The sequence below is a fragment of the Haliaeetus albicilla genome, chromosome 16 (assembly GCF_947461875.1).
Source record: "Haliaeetus albicilla chromosome 16, bHalAlb1.1, whole genome shotgun sequence".
In the NCBI taxonomy this organism is placed as follows: Eukaryota; Metazoa; Chordata; class Aves; order Accipitriformes; family Accipitridae; genus Haliaeetus; species Haliaeetus albicilla.
In genome coordinates, this window is record NC_091498.1 from 1457167 (window position 1) to 1474272 (window position 17106).

General features: G+C 59.2%; 3 protein-coding genes across 6 annotated transcripts in view; 1 reads left to right on the forward strand and 2 right to left on the reverse strand.

Moving 5' to 3' along the window:
• Positions 1–726: 726 nt before the first annotated feature.
• Positions 727–4034, forward strand: EVA1B (eva-1 homolog B). 2 transcript variants are annotated; one of them, XM_069802877.1, is made up of 3 exons: positions 727–901; positions 2922–3041; positions 3151–4034. In XM_069802877.1, the coding sequence occupies exons 1-3, from the start codon at positions 832–834 to the stop codon at positions 3555–3557; spliced, it is 597 nt and encodes a 198-aa protein (XP_069658978.1). In that variant the 5' UTR covers positions 727–831; the 3' UTR covers positions 3558–4034. The 2 variants fall into 2 exon arrangements, with proteins under 2 accessions (XP_069658978.1, XP_069658977.1); XM_069802876.1 differs by having other exon boundaries at positions 807–936; positions 2925–3041.
• A 1166-nt stretch (positions 4035–5200) lies between these two features.
• Positions 5201–10043, reverse strand: SH3D21 (SH3 domain containing 21). The gene is made up of 10 exons (XM_069804531.1): positions 10016–10043; positions 9064–9269; positions 8460–8514; positions 8241–8341; positions 7850–8169; positions 7538–7764; positions 6373–6414; positions 6081–6192; positions 5474–5917; positions 5201–5369 (listed from the first exon to the last, which is right to left on the reverse strand). The coding sequence occupies exons 1-10, from the start codon at positions 10041–10043 to the stop codon at positions 5201–5203; spliced, it is 1704 nt and encodes a 567-aa protein (XP_069660632.1).
• Positions 10044–11390: 1347 nt separating this feature from the next.
• The window catches only part of THRAP3 (thyroid hormone receptor associated protein 3), a 35596-nt gene continuing 29880 nt past the window's right edge, over positions 11391–17106 (reverse strand). For 2 of the 3 annotated variants that reach the window (XM_069802869.1, XM_069802870.1), the window contains exons 10-13: positions 15743–15927; positions 14943–15135; positions 14132–14281; positions 11391–12960 (exon numbers count right to left, since the gene is read on the reverse strand). In XM_069802869.1, coding sequence (XP_069658970.1) covers positions 12739–12960; positions 14132–14281; positions 14943–15135; positions 15743–15927 — 750 coding nt within the window. In that variant the 3' untranslated portion in view covers positions 11391–12738. The remainder of the gene's footprint in view (positions 12961–14131; positions 14282–14942; positions 15136–15742; positions 15928–17106) is intronic. The other variant, XM_069802871.1, reaches the window with a different exon arrangement.

Genomic DNA, 17106 nt, shown 5'->3' on the forward strand with positions numbered 1-17106 from the left:
AGCGACCCGGTGGGGGTGGGGCTGGGGGGGGCTGGGACCAGGATGGCTTGGGGACATGCGTGGGAGGGTGCAGCGGGGGTGGGCTTGCAGCGAAGTGGCCATGAGGGACCCTATGGGGACCCGCAGCCCTGTCCTGCCCTGGGGGGTCCCAGCTCCCCTTGCCAGGCCCTGCCCGGGGCTGAGCGCCCTGCCCCAGCAGAGCCCGTCCCTCCTGGTCCAGCCCGGGGTCATCCCTGGGCCACTGGGGACAAACGTTGGGCACGGAGTGTTGTGTCCTGGGGGTCCAGCCCCAAGGTGTCCAGGGCTGATGCAGGTGGGGCAGAGACCCCTGCCTGCGCCCTCAGCTCTGCCCGGCACCGCTGCCGCACCGGAGCAGCCCGTGCTGCCGTCAAGCTGCCGGGTGGGCTGCACCACGGCCTGGGCTGCGCCATGGCCTGGGCTGCTCCGTCCTTGCACGGTGCAGCCGGGAGCAGGGCAGGACCCTGCCTGTCCCCAAACCTCCCTGGGGCTGGGTGGTGCCCCAGGAGCCTCTGCACACCCGTCCCTGCGTGGTTACGGTGCAACACATGGGGGGGCTTCGCCAGGTCGAGGCGCAGCCCCGCGAGCCCATGGGGCTGGTTGTGGCCGGGACAGGGTCCAGAGCTGCCGGCCCACAGCCCCGCTCCCTGCTCTGAGGCGGCTCCGCCGCAGGGCCGAGCCCAGCGTCCCGGGGGAGCGGGACGAACCCCGGCCCCGTGCCTCGTTCGGCGTCGGGACGGGGCTGCCATTGGCTCCGGCGGGGAGCGCTGACCGCCAGCCGCCTCCAAAGTATTTCCTGTTGCTGCGGCGTTAATGCTAAACAGACCTTTCTCTCTCTTCCCTCTCTCCAGCCAAAGTGCAGCGGGCTCCTGCCGCCGCTCGCCTGCCTGCCCCGCTCCGGGGCAACCCGCCACCCCGGTGAGTACCAGCCCCGCCGGCCCCTGGGCACCAGCACAGGGGGCTCGGGGGCCGAAGGGGACCGCGGGGCGGACGGGGCACCCCAAAGGACCCCGGCACCCCGCATCCACCCAGCCCCGACGGCCGCGGCGGGATGTCGCGGATCTGCCCCGTCCCCTGGTTGAGATGCTCCGGCGTTGCGCGCAGGGGGGACCAGCGTGTGGGGACGCGGGGTCTGAGGGCGCGGGGCTCGGCGCGTGGGGATGCGGAGCTCGGGGACGCAGCGGTTGAGGATGCGGGGCTGGGTGCTTGGGGACTCGGAGCTCGGGGACGCAGGGCTGAGCGCTCTGGGGCTGTGCCCGCAGGCGCAGCCCTATCTCGGGGTGGTCCTGCTCTGGTGTCCCTGGGGGTCCAGGGCAACCCCGGCTCCGGCGGTGGGGACTCGGTGCTCTCCCGCCCAGCACGCAGCACCCACCAGGGCCCAGCTCCCTCCGCCTGTCCCTGGGCTCGCTCACACCCTGTGCCCGCTACAGCCCCAGACCTCCACCCTGCCATGGCCCACAGCCACGGGTGCCGAGCCCCCCGTGGCCCCGGGGCCAGCCCTGCGGTGCCCTCGCCAGCAGCCCTGCCACCGGCAGGGCTCCGGGGGGGTCCCTGGAGCCCCACGCAGGGTTCTGCCCCTCCAGCCCCACAGCGGGGCTGTGCGGCTCCCAGCCGGCCCCCTTGCAGGGGCAGGGGCTGGCGGTGGGGCTGGTCGGCAAGGGAGGACACCAAGACCCTCCTGGGGGTGTTTCGGGGTGTCCTGCTGCGAGGGGCTGCCCAGCCCCGGGACGTGCAGCAGCCCCGCAGCACTGGACTGTCCGGGGACGGTTCTGCTGATGTGTCACATTTTCTGCATTTCTTTCCTCATTCCTCCCTCCCTGGAGCTGTTTTCTGGGAAATGAGCTCGTCCCCTGCCAGGGCCAGGCACTGCATCGCCTCCCGTCCTGCCTCCCGTCCTGCCCGCTGCCCAGCCCCACGCCTTGGGGGGGCCGCGGCACCCCACAGCTGAGAGGGACCCAGCCCCACACCAGCATCGCTGGGGCAGGGACGGGCTGCCGAGGCTGGTGCTCAGCTGCTTGGGGCCAGGCGGGTCCCTGGGCGGCAGGAGGTGGGTGCTCACCCCCTGCACCCCATCAGGGGCTCAGGCACCCTGTCCCCACGGGGTGTCATGGAGGGAGACGGCACAGGGTGCCCACGTCCCCTCCCAGCTCCCCAGGGCAGGTTCCCGTGGGAGCTGTCGCCGGCACAACTGAGACGGCGCGAGCGGCTTTTCCTCTTGCAGAAGGACCAGCGCCTGCCCTTCGCTCATCCTGCTCCGGGGGCCGCGGCGGGAGCACAGGGTCAGCCCCGGCTCAGCCGTGTTCCCTGCTGCCTGCCAACCTGGCGGCCATTGCACCGTGGCCCGGTCCTTGTCCCTGTGCCGCGGGGACCCCATGGCCACCAGCCGAGGCTGGAGCTGGCCTGGGAGCAACATGGAGAGGGGGGGGACACACATGCTGCCGCAGAAGGGCTGCGTGGGGAGCACACGTGTGTGCATGCACGTGCGCAGGCAGCACCAGCTCCTGCGTGCCCCATGGCTCTGCCTTGCAAGGGTGCGCTGGGACCCCGGCCCCGCTCAGCACTGAGCTCAGCCCCGTGTCCTGTGCCCGTGACCGGGGCAGGGGATAGAAAGCCTGGCCCGGTGCCGCAGATCCGCTTGACGCAGTGTCCTGGAGGAGCCATATCCGTCCTGGTCCTGCCAGAAGGATGGAGGGGTGGTGGGAGCGGGACGGCTCCAGTTCGGCACTTGTGGGGTTCGGCCCTGGATGGAGCAGCCCAGACCGGGAGTCAGCCCCTGCCCCGGCCGGGGCTCAGCGGGGAGCCCTTGGGGCACAGTCGCAGCCAGGCATGGCCCCGAAAAGGGACGTGGGACTCCTGGGGAGGCCCCAGCCCCCAGTAGCGCCTTGCTCAGCCCCTGTGTCCTGCAGATGCCGAGCACGTGCCATCCCGGGAGGCGCTGAGCAGGGCCAGGCACAAGATGGAGAGCCGCAGGCGGGATATGGAGCTGCTGAGCAACAGCATGGCCGCGTACGCGCACATCCGAGGTGAGCCAGCCTGGACCTGGCAGGGACACGTCCCGGGGGAACCCTAGGGCTACCGGGGGCCCTGCGGCAGGCATGGGCCAGTCCCTCATCCCCTCTGCTTTCCCCGCAGCCAACCCCGAGAGCTTCGGGCTCTACTTCGTGCTGGGTGTCTGCTTTGGGCTGGTGCTGACCCTGTGCCTGCTGGTGCTGCGCCTCTCCTGCCGGCCCTCCGTGCGCCCCCCACCCCGCCCAAGGGACTTCAGCGAGGACGAGGAGGAGGACGAGGAGGAGGACGAGGAGGAGGAGGACACCGTTGACCGTGCAGCATCCGAGTCCCTGCTGCCGGTGACCGAGATCCCGCTGGACAGCCACGGCCCTGGGGACGGGGCGCTGGCCGTCAACGTCTTCGCCTCGGCGGAGGAGCTGGAGCGGGCGCAGCGGCTGGAGGAGCGCGAGCGCATCATCCGCGAGATCTGGCGCAACGGGCAGCCCGACATCCTGGGCACCGGCACCCTTGGCCGTGTCCACTACTACTGAGTCCCGGCACAGGGGCAGATGCCCCAGCACCGTGTCTGGCTCCCGGTCCCGGGTAGCTCAGCCGACACCGTGCCACCCCTGGGAGCTGCCTAGGATGCGGTCTGGGGACAGGACAGCGGGTGGGGGGCTGCTCACTGCCCCCAGGTTGGAGGAGCTGACCTGGAGCACCTCTGCCAGCAGGACCCCAGCGGCACAGGCACCCCCCCCCAGGACCAGACTCGCCCCCGCCGCTGCGGGACACGAGGCACTTTTTGAGCCATTGGTACGACTGCTGGCACCGGCCGAGCAGCCCTGGGACTTGGCAGAGACAAGGACGAGGACAGGGCAGACCTTGCCGGTCTTGGCCGTGGGCGCTGGCCCCCGTCGGCTTGGCGCTGGCACCGCAGGGAGGCCCATCCCCGTGGGTCACGGTCAGGCTGTACGTCCGTGTAAGCTATGGGGTCCTGCCCCCCCAAAACATGGTGCTGTTATACACTACCTGGAGCCCAGCGTGGCGGCGGGGGGGGGACCCTGCATGCCAAAGGGGTCCTGCATGCTGGGGCAGCTGCAGCCGCCGACAGAAGCGGTGCTGGGGCTGGGGGGGGTCCAGCCACGGCTGCCTTCCCAGGCCAATTCCCTCCCCGCTGGCCCCACTAAAATTAGCCGGGTCCTTTCCGGCACCGCCTGGCCCTGACCCAGCACCCTCCCGGCGGGGCCGGGGCGGATGTTTCCCCGCTGGGTTTTTGGGGCGGCGGGTGCTCCCCGGGGACGCGGGCTGCTCCCCGCAGGGCTGGGCCGCATCCTGCCCACGGTCCCTGCACCGGCCCAGCCCCATGGGGTGCGGGGGCCCTGCTGCCCCCTCCCCAGCCCCCTCCCCGACAGCTTTATAAAAATAGCTCCTTCCCAGGCCGGTCCCCAGTGCCGCCAGCGCCAGCAGGATCCAGATGTTTTCCAGATGTTCTCCCAGCCCCACGCCAGTGGCTGGAGGCCAGGATGTGCCGGGGCTGGGGCTGGGCTGGGAAACGGTGCGGGGGCTGGAGGATGAGGAGGAGGAGGAGGTGCTGACCCAGCCCTGCTGCGGGCCCTGACTCTGCATCCCAGCCTGGGACAAGGTGCAGGGGGATGGTGGGGGGCACTCGGCCCCCCCCAGGACTGGTTGTCACAGTCTGCAGCCCTGGCTGTGACTGCTGGCATGGCCACTGCCAGCACCTGGGGCTGAGCACTGCAGGCTCCTGCCCTGGGCTCTGCAGTGAGCCAGCCCTGGTGGGACCCCCCCCATGCCAGGGCAGGACCCCCTGTGCCATGGTGGGACCCCCCCCCGTGCCCAGCAGGACCAGCCCAGCCCTGCCCAAGCCCATAAGAACGTGGCAGCCCCAGGGCTCTGCCCTCTGCAGCACCCACACAGCCCAGCAGCACTCCGTACCCAAAATATAGTTTATTTTAAACAATATCTATACACCCAGGGGCTGTTGCTGCAGAAAGCAGTGCCTGGGTGCAGGGTGGGTGTTTGGGCTCAATCGGTGCAGAACGGAGCTGGAGGCAGCGGGGCTGGGGGGCACATGGCACAGCACCGGCACAGCTCCCGCAGCACCATGTGCCACCCCTGGGGCCGCAGAGGGGTGGGCACAGCAGCCCCCAGCAGTGCTAGCAGGGCAGCACCTTCCTCACCCGCTCAATCTCCGCCTGTGGGAAGAGGTTGTGAGCGTTGGGGGGGGGGGGGGGCGCGATGGGGACCCTGACACGGGAGCAGCCCCTCGCCAGGGACTCACCTGCAGCGCCTGGCGCTTGGCCCGCTCCTGGCACATCTCCAGCCGCATGTCCTCCAGGTCCCGCCTGCAACACGCCGGGGACGACTCAGCCGGGACCACACCGGGCAGCGAGCGGGACCCCCGCCACCACCAGCACCCCAACACCCCCCCCACCCCGTCCCCACTCACAGGTGCTGGACTCGCATCAGGTCCACGAGGATGTGCAGGGACCGGACCTCAGCCTTCAGGTCCTCCAGGGCCAGCCTCTCCTCCGGCCGCGGTGCCGTTGGCACCTCCGTGCTCCATGGCGGAGCGGGCGCCTGCCCCGCGCTGGGGAGAGGGGTACAGGGCCCGGCGTGGGGACCCCCCACAATCCCCAGGGCGAGGCTGGGGGGCCGCTGGCCGGGTACTCGGGGCCGCGTGGCAGTGGGGTGGCTCAGCTTGGCTGTGGTGACCGGCACCGCGTTGAAGCCATCAGCGTCTGCCAAAGAGAGATTATCGGCGCCCGGCGTTGGCGCAGGGCACGGTCCGGCGACGGCTGCAGCGCCCGGTGCCGGTACCCGGCTCCTACCTGGGTCGCCGGCTCTGCCCTGTTCCGTGTCGGCCGAGGCGCAGGGCTGGGGGCCACCGAGCCTGGGGATGGTAAAAAGCGGCACAACTGGGCCACGTTCAGCCCTCCCACGGGGGAGATGCCAGCCCCACTCCGGGGACCAAGCGTGGACATCGGCACAGCCCCGGCGCTGGGGGCATCGCGGCGGCCCCTAACACCCCAGCACGGCCACGTGCATCATCTTACTTGCTCGCCAGTGTGGGGGCTGGTTTGGTCTTGGCAGGGACGGGGGGAGCAGGAGCCATCCTCTTGCTGGGGGGGAGCTTAGCCGGCTCCATCCTCACCAGTGCCGGCAATTCTGGGGAGAGGAGGCAGGACCGGGGCTGGGGCTGGGATCAGCACAGTGAGCACCGCACGGCACAGCCAGCACCGAATGGCACAGCCACGCCCCAGCACTGGGGACCTGCACCAGGCACGGGGGTCCTGTCCGGGGCACGTCCCCCTCTCTCCCTCCCGCCTCCCCCAGCCCAGGACTCACCCAGGTGCTCCCCCTCCTCGTCCTTCGCTGTCTTACAGGCTGCTGGGGAGCAAAAAGGGGCTCGTCAGGCGCTGGGGGAAGGATCCTCATTATGGTCCCTCTCCCAGGGACCCTTCAGCTGGGTGGGACAGCCCCCCTACCCTGCTAGGACATGGTCTCCAGGGTCCACTCCATCCCTGACTCCCACATCCTTGCACCCTGCTCCTGCCAGGGGCCCCGGGGGCTCAGGGCTGTGTGTGGGGGACAAGGGGGTGCTGGGGACGAGGCACCCACAGGTAGGACCAGTGGGAGACGGTCCCACGGTGCTCCTGGGCCCACGGTTCCCACCAGCACAGTCTCCCACACCCGCCGGGGCCGGCAGCGATGCTTGGCAGGACCTGAGCAGCCCCATGGCGGGCTCTGCCCCACCGCCCCTGGCACCATGTGCCTAGGGCCCTTTCTGCTGGTTTGGGGGCAGCCACCCCTCCTGCCAGCCCCACACCCAACCCTGCACCCAGCCCCGCACCCAGCTCCGCTGTGGTCGGCGCTTCCTCTGTGCACGGCAGAGCAAGCGGCTGCAAACCTCCCCCGGAGCGCTAGCACCGCGGCACAGGCAGGATGCCATCCCGCCACCGCTTATGGCACAGCAGCATCCCTCTGCCGCCGAGCCCTGGGGTCCCACCGGGACAGGCCCCCCCCCAGCAGAGCGGGGTATGAGGCATCAGGCCACAGGCATGTGCCCACGGACCACCCTGTCCTCACGATGGGCCACCCTGTCCCTGTGGCGGTCTGGCAGCCCTGATGCCGCCTGGACCCTGCCACCACCAGCACGGCCTTCGCCACGGCAGCCTCGTGGGCACCAAAAATGCCTGTGGTGGGTTTTATCCACCCAAAGAGACAGCTGCAGCCATGAGGGCTGCAGGGACGAGGACGGGGACGAGGGCGCCCAGCCCCAAGGGTGCGGGGAGCTGCTCTGCGGGTCCTGGGGCTCCATCACTCCCAGCAGCGCAGAGTTGATGGTGCCCAGAGCTGCCCAGCGTCCCACCAGCTCCTGCTCCTCCTCAGCAGCTCCCCCAGCTCCTGTGGCACCGACACAGCCCCGGAGCAGCATGGCCCCACGCAGATGCTGCCACCGGGATGGTCCCCAGGCGCGGGACCCCCCAGAGCCACGGCCGCTCCATCCTACCTGCTGGTGCGGGGCTGCCCACGAGGCCGTGTGGTGCGATGCCGTGCCAGGCTCCCCTGGCTGCCACAGCCCCACACCGCGCACGTGACGCCGGAGGAAATCGGCTCCTCGCTGGGAAGGAAGTTGAAGCAGAGAGCACCTCGGTGCCGGTCCACGCCGCATCCCCGTGCCCCACGGGGCTCCTCCGGCCCCCTGGCACGGCCGGCCCCCCGGCTGCCCCAACCCACCTTGCACCCGGCCGCGGGGCTGCCCGGCCGTCCTGGCGGGACACCGAAGCCCCCGGGGCCGGATGGCCGCTGGGGCCAGACTCACCGGACTCCGTGTCCCAGGATGGCGGCGGCGCCGGCTTCAACTGTGGGAGAGTGGGGTTGGGTGAGGATGGGGCACCGGAGCGCATCCCCTGCTGGGACTCCAGGCAGGGACACGGCGCGGCCCCACAGACACCAGAATTTGGCTCTATGGAGCCCACCAGGGTGCAGGATCCAGCCGCACAAGCCCCACGGCAGGGTGGCTCCAGTGCAGCCCCCACTCACCGTGGGCACCGGCGCCGGCAGGAGCTCCACGAAGTTGTTGGGGAAGAGCCCTCTCTGGTGCCGGCACTGCCCGTCCCACCAGCCCTCAACCTCTGTCCGCTGCGGACAAGGGCAGGCATCAGTGCCGGGGACCAGCCTCGGGGTCCCCCCCGTCCCTGCGCCCCCCTCACCTTGGTGAGGACCTGGATGACATCTCCCCGCCGCAGCGGCAGCTCGTCCGGCAGCTCCGGGGTGTAGTCAAACAGGGCCCGGCACAGCTGCGGCTCCCGGTCTGCGCGGGAACGGGACGATGGGGCTCCTCTCCAGGCCACCCCAGCACACCAAGCCCAGGGGAGACCCCCCACCCTGGGCACAGCCCTGGCCCACAGCAGAGGGAATGGGTGACTCACCCAGCTCTGGCAGCAAGACGGGTGCCAGGCGCTGTGCCGCCGGCCGCGGCTCTGCCTGCGGGACGGGAGACCTGCGGGGGCACGAGGGTCCCGGCTCCGAGCCGGGGCCAGAGACAAGCCCAGGCACCTGCTGGCTTGCAGAGCCCTGTGTCCCCCCCAAACCAACCCCCCACTCACCTTCTCCTCCGGCACTGGGAAGGGCTTGGGCATCTGCTTCAGTGCGGCGTCTCGGCCTCGCCGTCAGGGCAGGCAGCTGTGAGAGTGGGGAGGGGGTTCCCGGCTGCGGCTGAGCCCCAAATGCCAGCTCAACCCCCGGGCCACCCTGTGCCCGCACCCAGCCCTGGCACCCCCTGATGCAGGCGGTGGGCTTGGGGCCCCGCGGCAGCAGAGCGGCTTGGTGACAAGGGCTGGGGCTGCTGCACAGAGCGGAGAAGTCACAAAACTGCTGCATGGAAAGAAAGGGCTGGGGAGAGGAAGGGACCGGGAGCCGGGGACAAACCCACAGGGCTGCCCTCCTCTTCCTCTGGCACCTCCGGGCTGTGCCGGAGGCTGCCAGCAGGCTTGGGTACAGACAAATCCCCACAAGCAGCCATGCAGGAATCACCTGGGCTGGGCTGTCCAGGACCGTGGCAGGGTGAGCTCGGTCATGGTCAGACTGATGGGACGAGCCCCCCCGGCAGAGCTGGCACTCCGACACCCCGGCACAGGGGTGTTCGTGCAGAAGGGCGGCAGTGGTGACACGCAGGAGCCAGGTGTTTAGGGCTGCTGGTGCTGCTGTCGCCTGGCACTGGCCTCTGAGGAGACCTGAAGCTGCAGCCGCAGCGTCACGGGGGAAAAAAGGGGCACCCGCTCGCCTTGCGTGGGCTCGGTCTCCTCGGGGACGATCCCATCCGATGCACAGGCACTGCTGTGGCCTCTCTCCTGCCCGAACACCGACTCGCACCCTCCCAACACTCACACCTTCGCTACAGGTGATTCACCATCTCCCCCAGCGTCACTGCCAGGAGCCGGAGGGAATTTGTCCCAACTCTCCCACCCGGCAAGCTCGGCAGCCACCAGCTGGGGAAGGCACGTGTGCTCACCGCAGCTCTGAGCTGGTGTGTGGCTTGGGCTATCGCTGTTACATGGTGGATTTAGCAGAAGCAGCCAACTCCAGCTGCCACTGCAGAGCATGGAGGGGATTCACAGCTCTGTGACCCCTCCTGCCTCGCTGCGAGATGAGATGAGCCCCTCCCAAGCTCCCCCCCGGCCCCAGGAACCGTACCCAGAGGCAGCCCACGGTGCGGCACGGCTGTACCCAGTGCCAGCACTGAGCTCTTGGCACCGCGGGCATGGCGCATCCCTACCTCAGCTGCACGTGCAGGCAGCAGCCGAAATCTGCCGACACAGGCACAGCCGGCGCAGGCTGCCAATCCAGGGATCGAAGCACTAAGGCAGGTGTCACACCCGGACCTGGACAACAGCTCGAAGCCACCCGGGTCTCGCTGTGTGTCTGTCACCTTCGGTCTGGAAGGGGAAGTGAAACCTAAACCACAGAGGGGCCGAAATCCACAAACCGCAAGCGCACAGGGCTGGTGTGGCCATGCCGCAGAAGTCCCCCTGCAGAGCGCAGCAGCCAGAAGCGTCCGTAGTGGCCCCAGGGCTCCCTGGCTGGTCCCGGCCAGTGCTTGGTCCAGGCTGACAGCACCAATATTCCTTTAGACCAAATGCATTTGACGCATCAATGCTGAACCACAGCACAGGGAGGGGGCCTGAGGATCAGCACCGGGTGGCAGAGAAGGCTGATAGGGGAGTGGTTTCTGCTGGGGAGCGGGAAGCGTGCTCTCCCTGCTCTCCCCCAGGTTTGGCCGCTCAGGCTGAGGAGCTGGGAACACTGGGCACCCTTTGTCTCTAGTTGGCTCAAGGGCTCGAGTTCAAGCGCGAAGGGAAACACGAACCGTTAACCCACATTACTGTCTCAACTGCTGTTAGCCAACACTGTTAACCAACACCAGCCAGGAATGCTTCTCTGCAGTGCAGGCAGACACCTAAATCCGCCACGAAGGCAGCACAGCCAGCAGCCCCTGTAGATGTCAGACAGCAAGGAGCAATCTTCCTTTGAGGCAGCAGCAATGGAAAAGTGTTCACTGCCTGACACCAGCAAATGCAATGGCCAGCTTACTCGCCTGCACTTGACAAGCACTGGGGTTTAACGGCATAAAACTGGGCTGCCTGGAGCCAGGATCTTCAGTGAGGAGTTCAGTTTTAGAGCATGGATGGAGCTGGTCTTCCTGTTGGTGGGTGACACAATCCCTCCCAGCAGCAGGGCTGGGGAATGTGGCCTGTGGCTGTATCACCCCCCTTCCACCCATGCAGTTACTGCCAACACCAAGGGGCTAAAAGGTCTATCAGCTGCTTAAAAACCAGCAGTTAGTTGCTAAAAGCAATGAACTCAATCACTTCAGGCTAACAGTGAAACAAATACTGCGTTCTTGTACCTGCAGTAACTCAATAAAACTCCACCGTGGCAGTGCTTGCCCCTGGCCAGCTCCTGGAGGGGCAACTGCAGGACTCTGCTCCTGCACGCCCTTGTGTTGCGAGGGCAATTTTCCTACTTGCTTCCAAGCGCAGCGTTCCCCACCTGGAAAGCCATGTAAAAAAGGAACCTCTCATGCATGACACCCCGAGAGTAGCTGCTTGCAACTGCTGCTTTTTAACAGTGGGGGCAACCCCACAGGTACCAGGTTGAGCTTCGTTGGTGAGTGCTGTCTGGTCCAACCTCTCTGCCAGGACCGTCGTGTGTGTAAACCTTCCCTTCCCAGCAACTCTTCTGCAGCTCTGCAGCAGGGCTGGCCACGGGCGTTTGGTTCTTTCAGCCTCACCAATTAATTCAGAAGGCAAGTGTCTGGCGACAGAAGGAGCCCCCAACTCAGAACACAAAACAAAGCTGAGTTACACCTACTACTTATTTTATTGTATTTTATTTGCATAAACAAACTTCAGGGCTTTGCTAAACAGGAACTGTTCAAGTCAAAACAAACCAAACTCTAGTTGGTGTGTGTGGGGAAACAGCACAGCAATCCTGGGGAAGGGAAGGCAGAGATGGGGAGGAGAGGGAGAGCGGTGTCTTTACAGCACGTGCACACTCAGCGTCGGTGCATGGACATGCCTCTCCTGCCAAGAAGGCTCACTGACTCAGCCAGAGAACTATTTGCAAACTTCTTCAGAATATTTTTAAGTAGAAGATAAAAAGAAATACATCATAACGGCCGTCCTTAACCAGCACAGGAGGGATTTGCCTTTTGTTTTTATAAAAAGATTAATAAAAAATATTGAAAAATTCTCATCTCCTTTTATATTTTTAACCTAGTAGAATTCTGAAGTTTCTTAGAAAACTATGTTACCTTGGAAAGAGCACTCAAGTTCACAACCAGCTGCAAAGAGGATACACAAAATGCCTACAAGCAGTTTGGGACTCCAGCACACACCAGGCCTAACAGTGTACACAAACAGTGGTGAAAAGTAGGGTGTAATTATTTTTGTTTGGTTTTTTTTTTTTTTTAAACCATGCTAATTTTGTTAACTTTCAACATAAAAGGAAAACAACCATTTTTAAAAGGCCCTAAACTCAACTGTTACATAAAAAAAAGGTTTTTTTTAAAAAAATCATAGCAGTTTGGTCCCAACAAGTTAACATTTAGATGTTTATTCACATGCTTCATTGTTTTCTTATTTATAAGAACCAAGAATTGTTTCCAAAATTATCATTTAATTGATGGTACTACATACGTAAAGGCCTAAAATAAGTAGAGTATGAAGTTAAAAAATTGAATACACAGTAAGGGAGAAAAATTTGAACTGGCGAGTTAATCCCAACCTTTACTATTTCAAATTATAAAAGAGAAACAAAAATGTCAAAACTACCGGGTTAAGATGGGCACAAACCAAAATCCACATTGTCTTCAAAGCCTGTTACCAAAAAAATAACCGACCATTCAATAAGGTCACAGACGAGAGAAAATCTAGGATCTCACCCTGTACTTGACCTTATTCAGTCCAGAAGGTAAGTCTTTGGGAAGATATACTCCACGAGTGGATCCAAGCATAAATGATTTATCAGTTCTAGTCCACACTTAGGGAGGCTGAACTCTGGAAATGCAGTTAACTTCAGGATTGTTTCAGAGCTCCTCTCCGGGGCTCTGCTCAGCACTTCAGGATCGCCCTGACAATCTCCAGCACTAGCATCGTGCTGAACCCCTTCCCTCCTGCCAGGGCTCTCGGAAACACACAGACACTGCGGCTATTCAGCCGTTGTCTGTAAAGTGTCCTTTTCCTCTCTATTTTCTGTTCCGCTTTCGTCATCTTCAATTTCTCCTTCTTCTCCACTGAATTTGTCATGAGCCCACTTGGGGCTGGTGCTTGACTTTCGGAACATGAAGCGACCTCTTCCTCGGGGGAAAGCACCCCGGCCACGGCCTCTGTTCACCCACTTGTCTGCACCTTCGCCCTCCCGGTCATCGTGCTGTACAGGAGGAAGCCAACAACATCAGTTGAAACAGACTGACTACTCACAATATAAAAGCTGGAAAACTCTGGCTTATGATATGCAGCCCTGTGGCACAAACCAGACTGCCATGTTTGTGCCACAGTGAATACCGCCACCTAAAGAGAAATACTGGCTTGTTTTGGGGAAGAAAATCAGCAGATGAAGGCAGGAATGCAAAATCCTTACACAGGCCCTTTGTGCATGGCAAGCTGTCCTTGCGGCCAGGAAGCTCTCTATAGAATATTTAGGGGTGGGCAGGGGACAGGTGTCTAGGCCTGGAGTACCATTACTGGTTCTGCAGCTCCACGATTCAGATATTCTACAATTTGCCCTTTTATTTTCTTGCCAATCAAACCACTTTGGCAGCTTCGGTCCTTATTGCTGGTACTCAGGTTGTTTACACATACTGCTTTCAGGAATGCTTTCCATGAGCTAAGGCAGATGCAGCTGGTACAAGCTGCCACGGACCATGTCACTGGGCTTAGATTGATCCATTTCTGTATGTAAAGTGCAGTGTAGAGACTGAATACCCCCAAAAATTACAATTCTGCCTTCAACCAGATCAGGAAAAAAAATCCAGTTAAAAAAAAAATCAAGTCTTTCTTTTTTGAAGTATAAAACTGAAATACTGCATTATTTAATGAGAATATTAGGGATCTCAACTACCTCAAATCAGGCAGAGAAAAAAATGAGTTGGTGTCTGTTTAAAACTACCCCTCTTTCAAAGAACACAGTCACACAGAATTCTCTTAGATTAATGCCTGTTAGTATGGCAGACTGCTATCACCAGAAAGAAAAACGAACAGTACTAACCCATCCAGGAAACTGGATGTTTTATGGGGATAGAAGAACCAAGAAATGCAGGCCATCTGTAACACGGACTAATAGATTTAAGCTGTGTTTTCCACGTGTGTGTGAAACACATGCTCTTTAACTGGCTTTTAAGATCTCACTTAGTGGCAAACCACTCTACAATGAACAGAGACAAGTTCTCTTTAGTCATGAGCCAGAAGCTTCTTGTGAAGAAGTGTCACATGAAGCCTTAACCCAGTGGATTAGATAGTTTAATGACAGTTGGTGCTTCCACCTCTGAAAGACCAGATATACTTGGAGTGTACATATGTGTTTCAATACTTAAGAAACATACCAAGTAGTATTTCTTGCTCTTAGGTGTGTACTCTGGATCCCATTCCTCATCTCTGTTTCGCTTCTGGAAGTCGTTGTTGCCACCACTGTTGCTGTTATTGTTGCCTGAAAAGTTGCCTCTGCCCCATCCTCTCCCTCTTGCTCTGAACTGCTGCACCAGCAAAACATGGAAGAAAAATAAAATGGTTGCAGTGGCAGTGCCCTCCCACCCCCAGACAGCTTCCAAGGCATCCAAGAGATACAACATCACTTCTCTAACTATCCAAGAACACCTTTAACCTATCATTAAAGTAAGAGCTCAGTACATTTTAGGGTTTTCTAGTTCATCTGATCACACGGTGCATCACAGTTTCTATAAAGCTGTTTAACACCATGTAGAGGCATTTCCAGAGCACTCAAGAGAAAGCATCTGAGAAATACAATATGCACATAAGGCATCTATGTAACTAAGGCATAAGAATTGCAAGCAATAAGCATGGTTATGACGAGGTGAGTCACTTTGGTAGCCTAACCCAAACTGACTGATGCACATCATGCTGCCCATCAGGGTTGCTCAGCAACTACTAAAGCACAAAAGCTTCCAGGCTTGATTCCGCTCCACACATCTTGAGTCCGACTGCCCAGACTATATTCTCAGCACCCTGGTTTGAGCTCCACACCTGGAGCGATCATATTCTGGCTCATCATCCACAAAAGTCTTTGGGGTTTCTCCTTTACGGTATGCTTTAACTGTGAAAGAGTAATACACAACAGCCACTTTTTGACCGCTTTGGGAATTGATACTTGGGGAAGTGGGGGTGGAGAACACTTACAAAGGTCCCTCTAGCTCTTCCTCTCTCATTTGGACCAGTGAATTCTTTAGTCCCAAGTCGGGACTTGTCAAAGCCTGTGGCGCTTTCCTCTCTCTCCTCAGTCTCCTCAGGGTATTCCTCTGCTTTGACTGAATGAGAGGACCGTGAAGATGATGAACTGGATCTGGATCTCTCACGTACCCTTCGGTGTTTCCTGTTTCAGTGATAGGAAACGGAGGTGAGCGGGACACCAAGAGGGTTCATAACTCATTTGTGACTTGTTTGCTACAGAACAATTTCATTATTGCTCCCCTAGAAATGCAATGCTCTCCTTTTCCTACTACAAAAAGGAAAAGCCATAATGAGAGCTCAGGATCAGCTACAACATGCAGATCTAACACAGGTCCCAAGTCTTCTCCAGAAAGAACTTGTTGCTTCTTTCGAAGGTGTTCACACCATCTACTATGAGATAAGCATGCATCTACAGAGTTTTAGTCAAATGGAAAATTAAGCTAATAGAAAAGGATTAAATTAACATTAAAGCAGTCATTTAAACATGGCTGTTCTCCATAACACAACAGGAACAAGAAGGAAAAGTGACTCACCCATTCTGACATATGGAGCCTTCTCATTTACCTTTAACAATTATTTAGTGTTTCAGATAGATATAATGATATCAAGAAGACACGCAGAGGAATAATTCACATCACTGGAGCAGTTATGTCAAAAGGTGTACAACTGTATGTACATGATGTCGTCTCCAACCTTAACAGCAGAAACATGAAAGGCAGAAGGAAATGGCTATTAGGTTTCCTACATACTTTTTCTTTGAGCCTTTGTGACTTTTCTCCGTTTTCTCAGTTGATCTTTCCCTTGAGTGACTTGAATCTCTCGAGTCCACCGATTCTCTGGATTTATCACGTTTAAGATCTCTTTCCTTATGTTTTTTACGGCGTTCAATATCAAGGCGCAGGTCAACAGGGTCGTCCTTATATTTACCTTCAGCCTACAAATGCAGGGAAGAGGGAAGAGTTTAATACAAATGTTTACAGTGCACTAGTTTAGCACCATTACTTTGCTATTGACTGCACAGACTTCTGGAGAACAGGAGTTTATCTGAATATTAATCAATAATCCATTTTAAGATGTAAAATAATGCACTACTAAAATAAGTTTTTATTTGTCAGAGTTCAATTCTCCTACTGCTTTTTAACTTTTATTCTCCTCTTTCAAACAGCATTAGAATAAATAGGTAATAGGGGAGGGAGAAACACAGAAGCTGACACTTATTGTACACCACAGCCAGTGAGAGATGAGAAAAAACTTGGAAATCCAATCCAACTGATTATGTATCAGAACTCCAGCATGTCAAAAATGTCTAACAGCCCATGGACAGCAGCATGCTCACTATCCTGACAACAGACATAATCTAGCAGGGTAGAAGGAATTTTAATCACCAGGTCTGGAAACAGAACTTAAGGAGAAGCAAAAGCTGTTTGCTGCTTGGAGATACCTAGGATAGCAATTACTGATCAAAGTGGTAAGAGGTGGAGGCCACTGAAATGCAGCAACCAAGGGCATCTCGTAGAATTGCAACATCCCACTGATATGTAGCCTTTAATACGTCTGTCAAGAAGATTTACTCTGTGGCAGACGTCACCTACAGTACTCCTTCCCCCTCAACTGGAAGGCACCACATGAAAGATGCCAAGAAGTCAGCAGAGACAGAAGTATGCGTTTCTCCACACAATCCTAGCAAGCTGACCCTGGTGTTTCACAAAGCAAAAACCAACCAGCTGTATGAAAAACACTCAACAACTAGCTTTTTTTTTTTCCCACATTGTTAATTAAAAAAATATATATATCTGGTAATGCTTGCTTTGAGCTCTATTTAAATTGCTACTTAAATAATGGATTAAGATAGTTGCTCTGGAAAATGAGAAGTTGTGTTACCTCTGTATACTTTAAGACCAATGGTACCTGGATGAGATTCTGCTGGCTGCACATACAGGAGCAGCAAATTCACAGTGGCTGTGGTTTTGACAAACATTTAACTGAGTAGCAGTATATCTGCAGGAAGCCTGTACACGATGTTGCTAGCAACAACATACAGCCTCCATGGCTGTGGTCAGCAATTGCTACTTTACTTACACAATACTTATCTTGGGAACTGTATGACTTGATA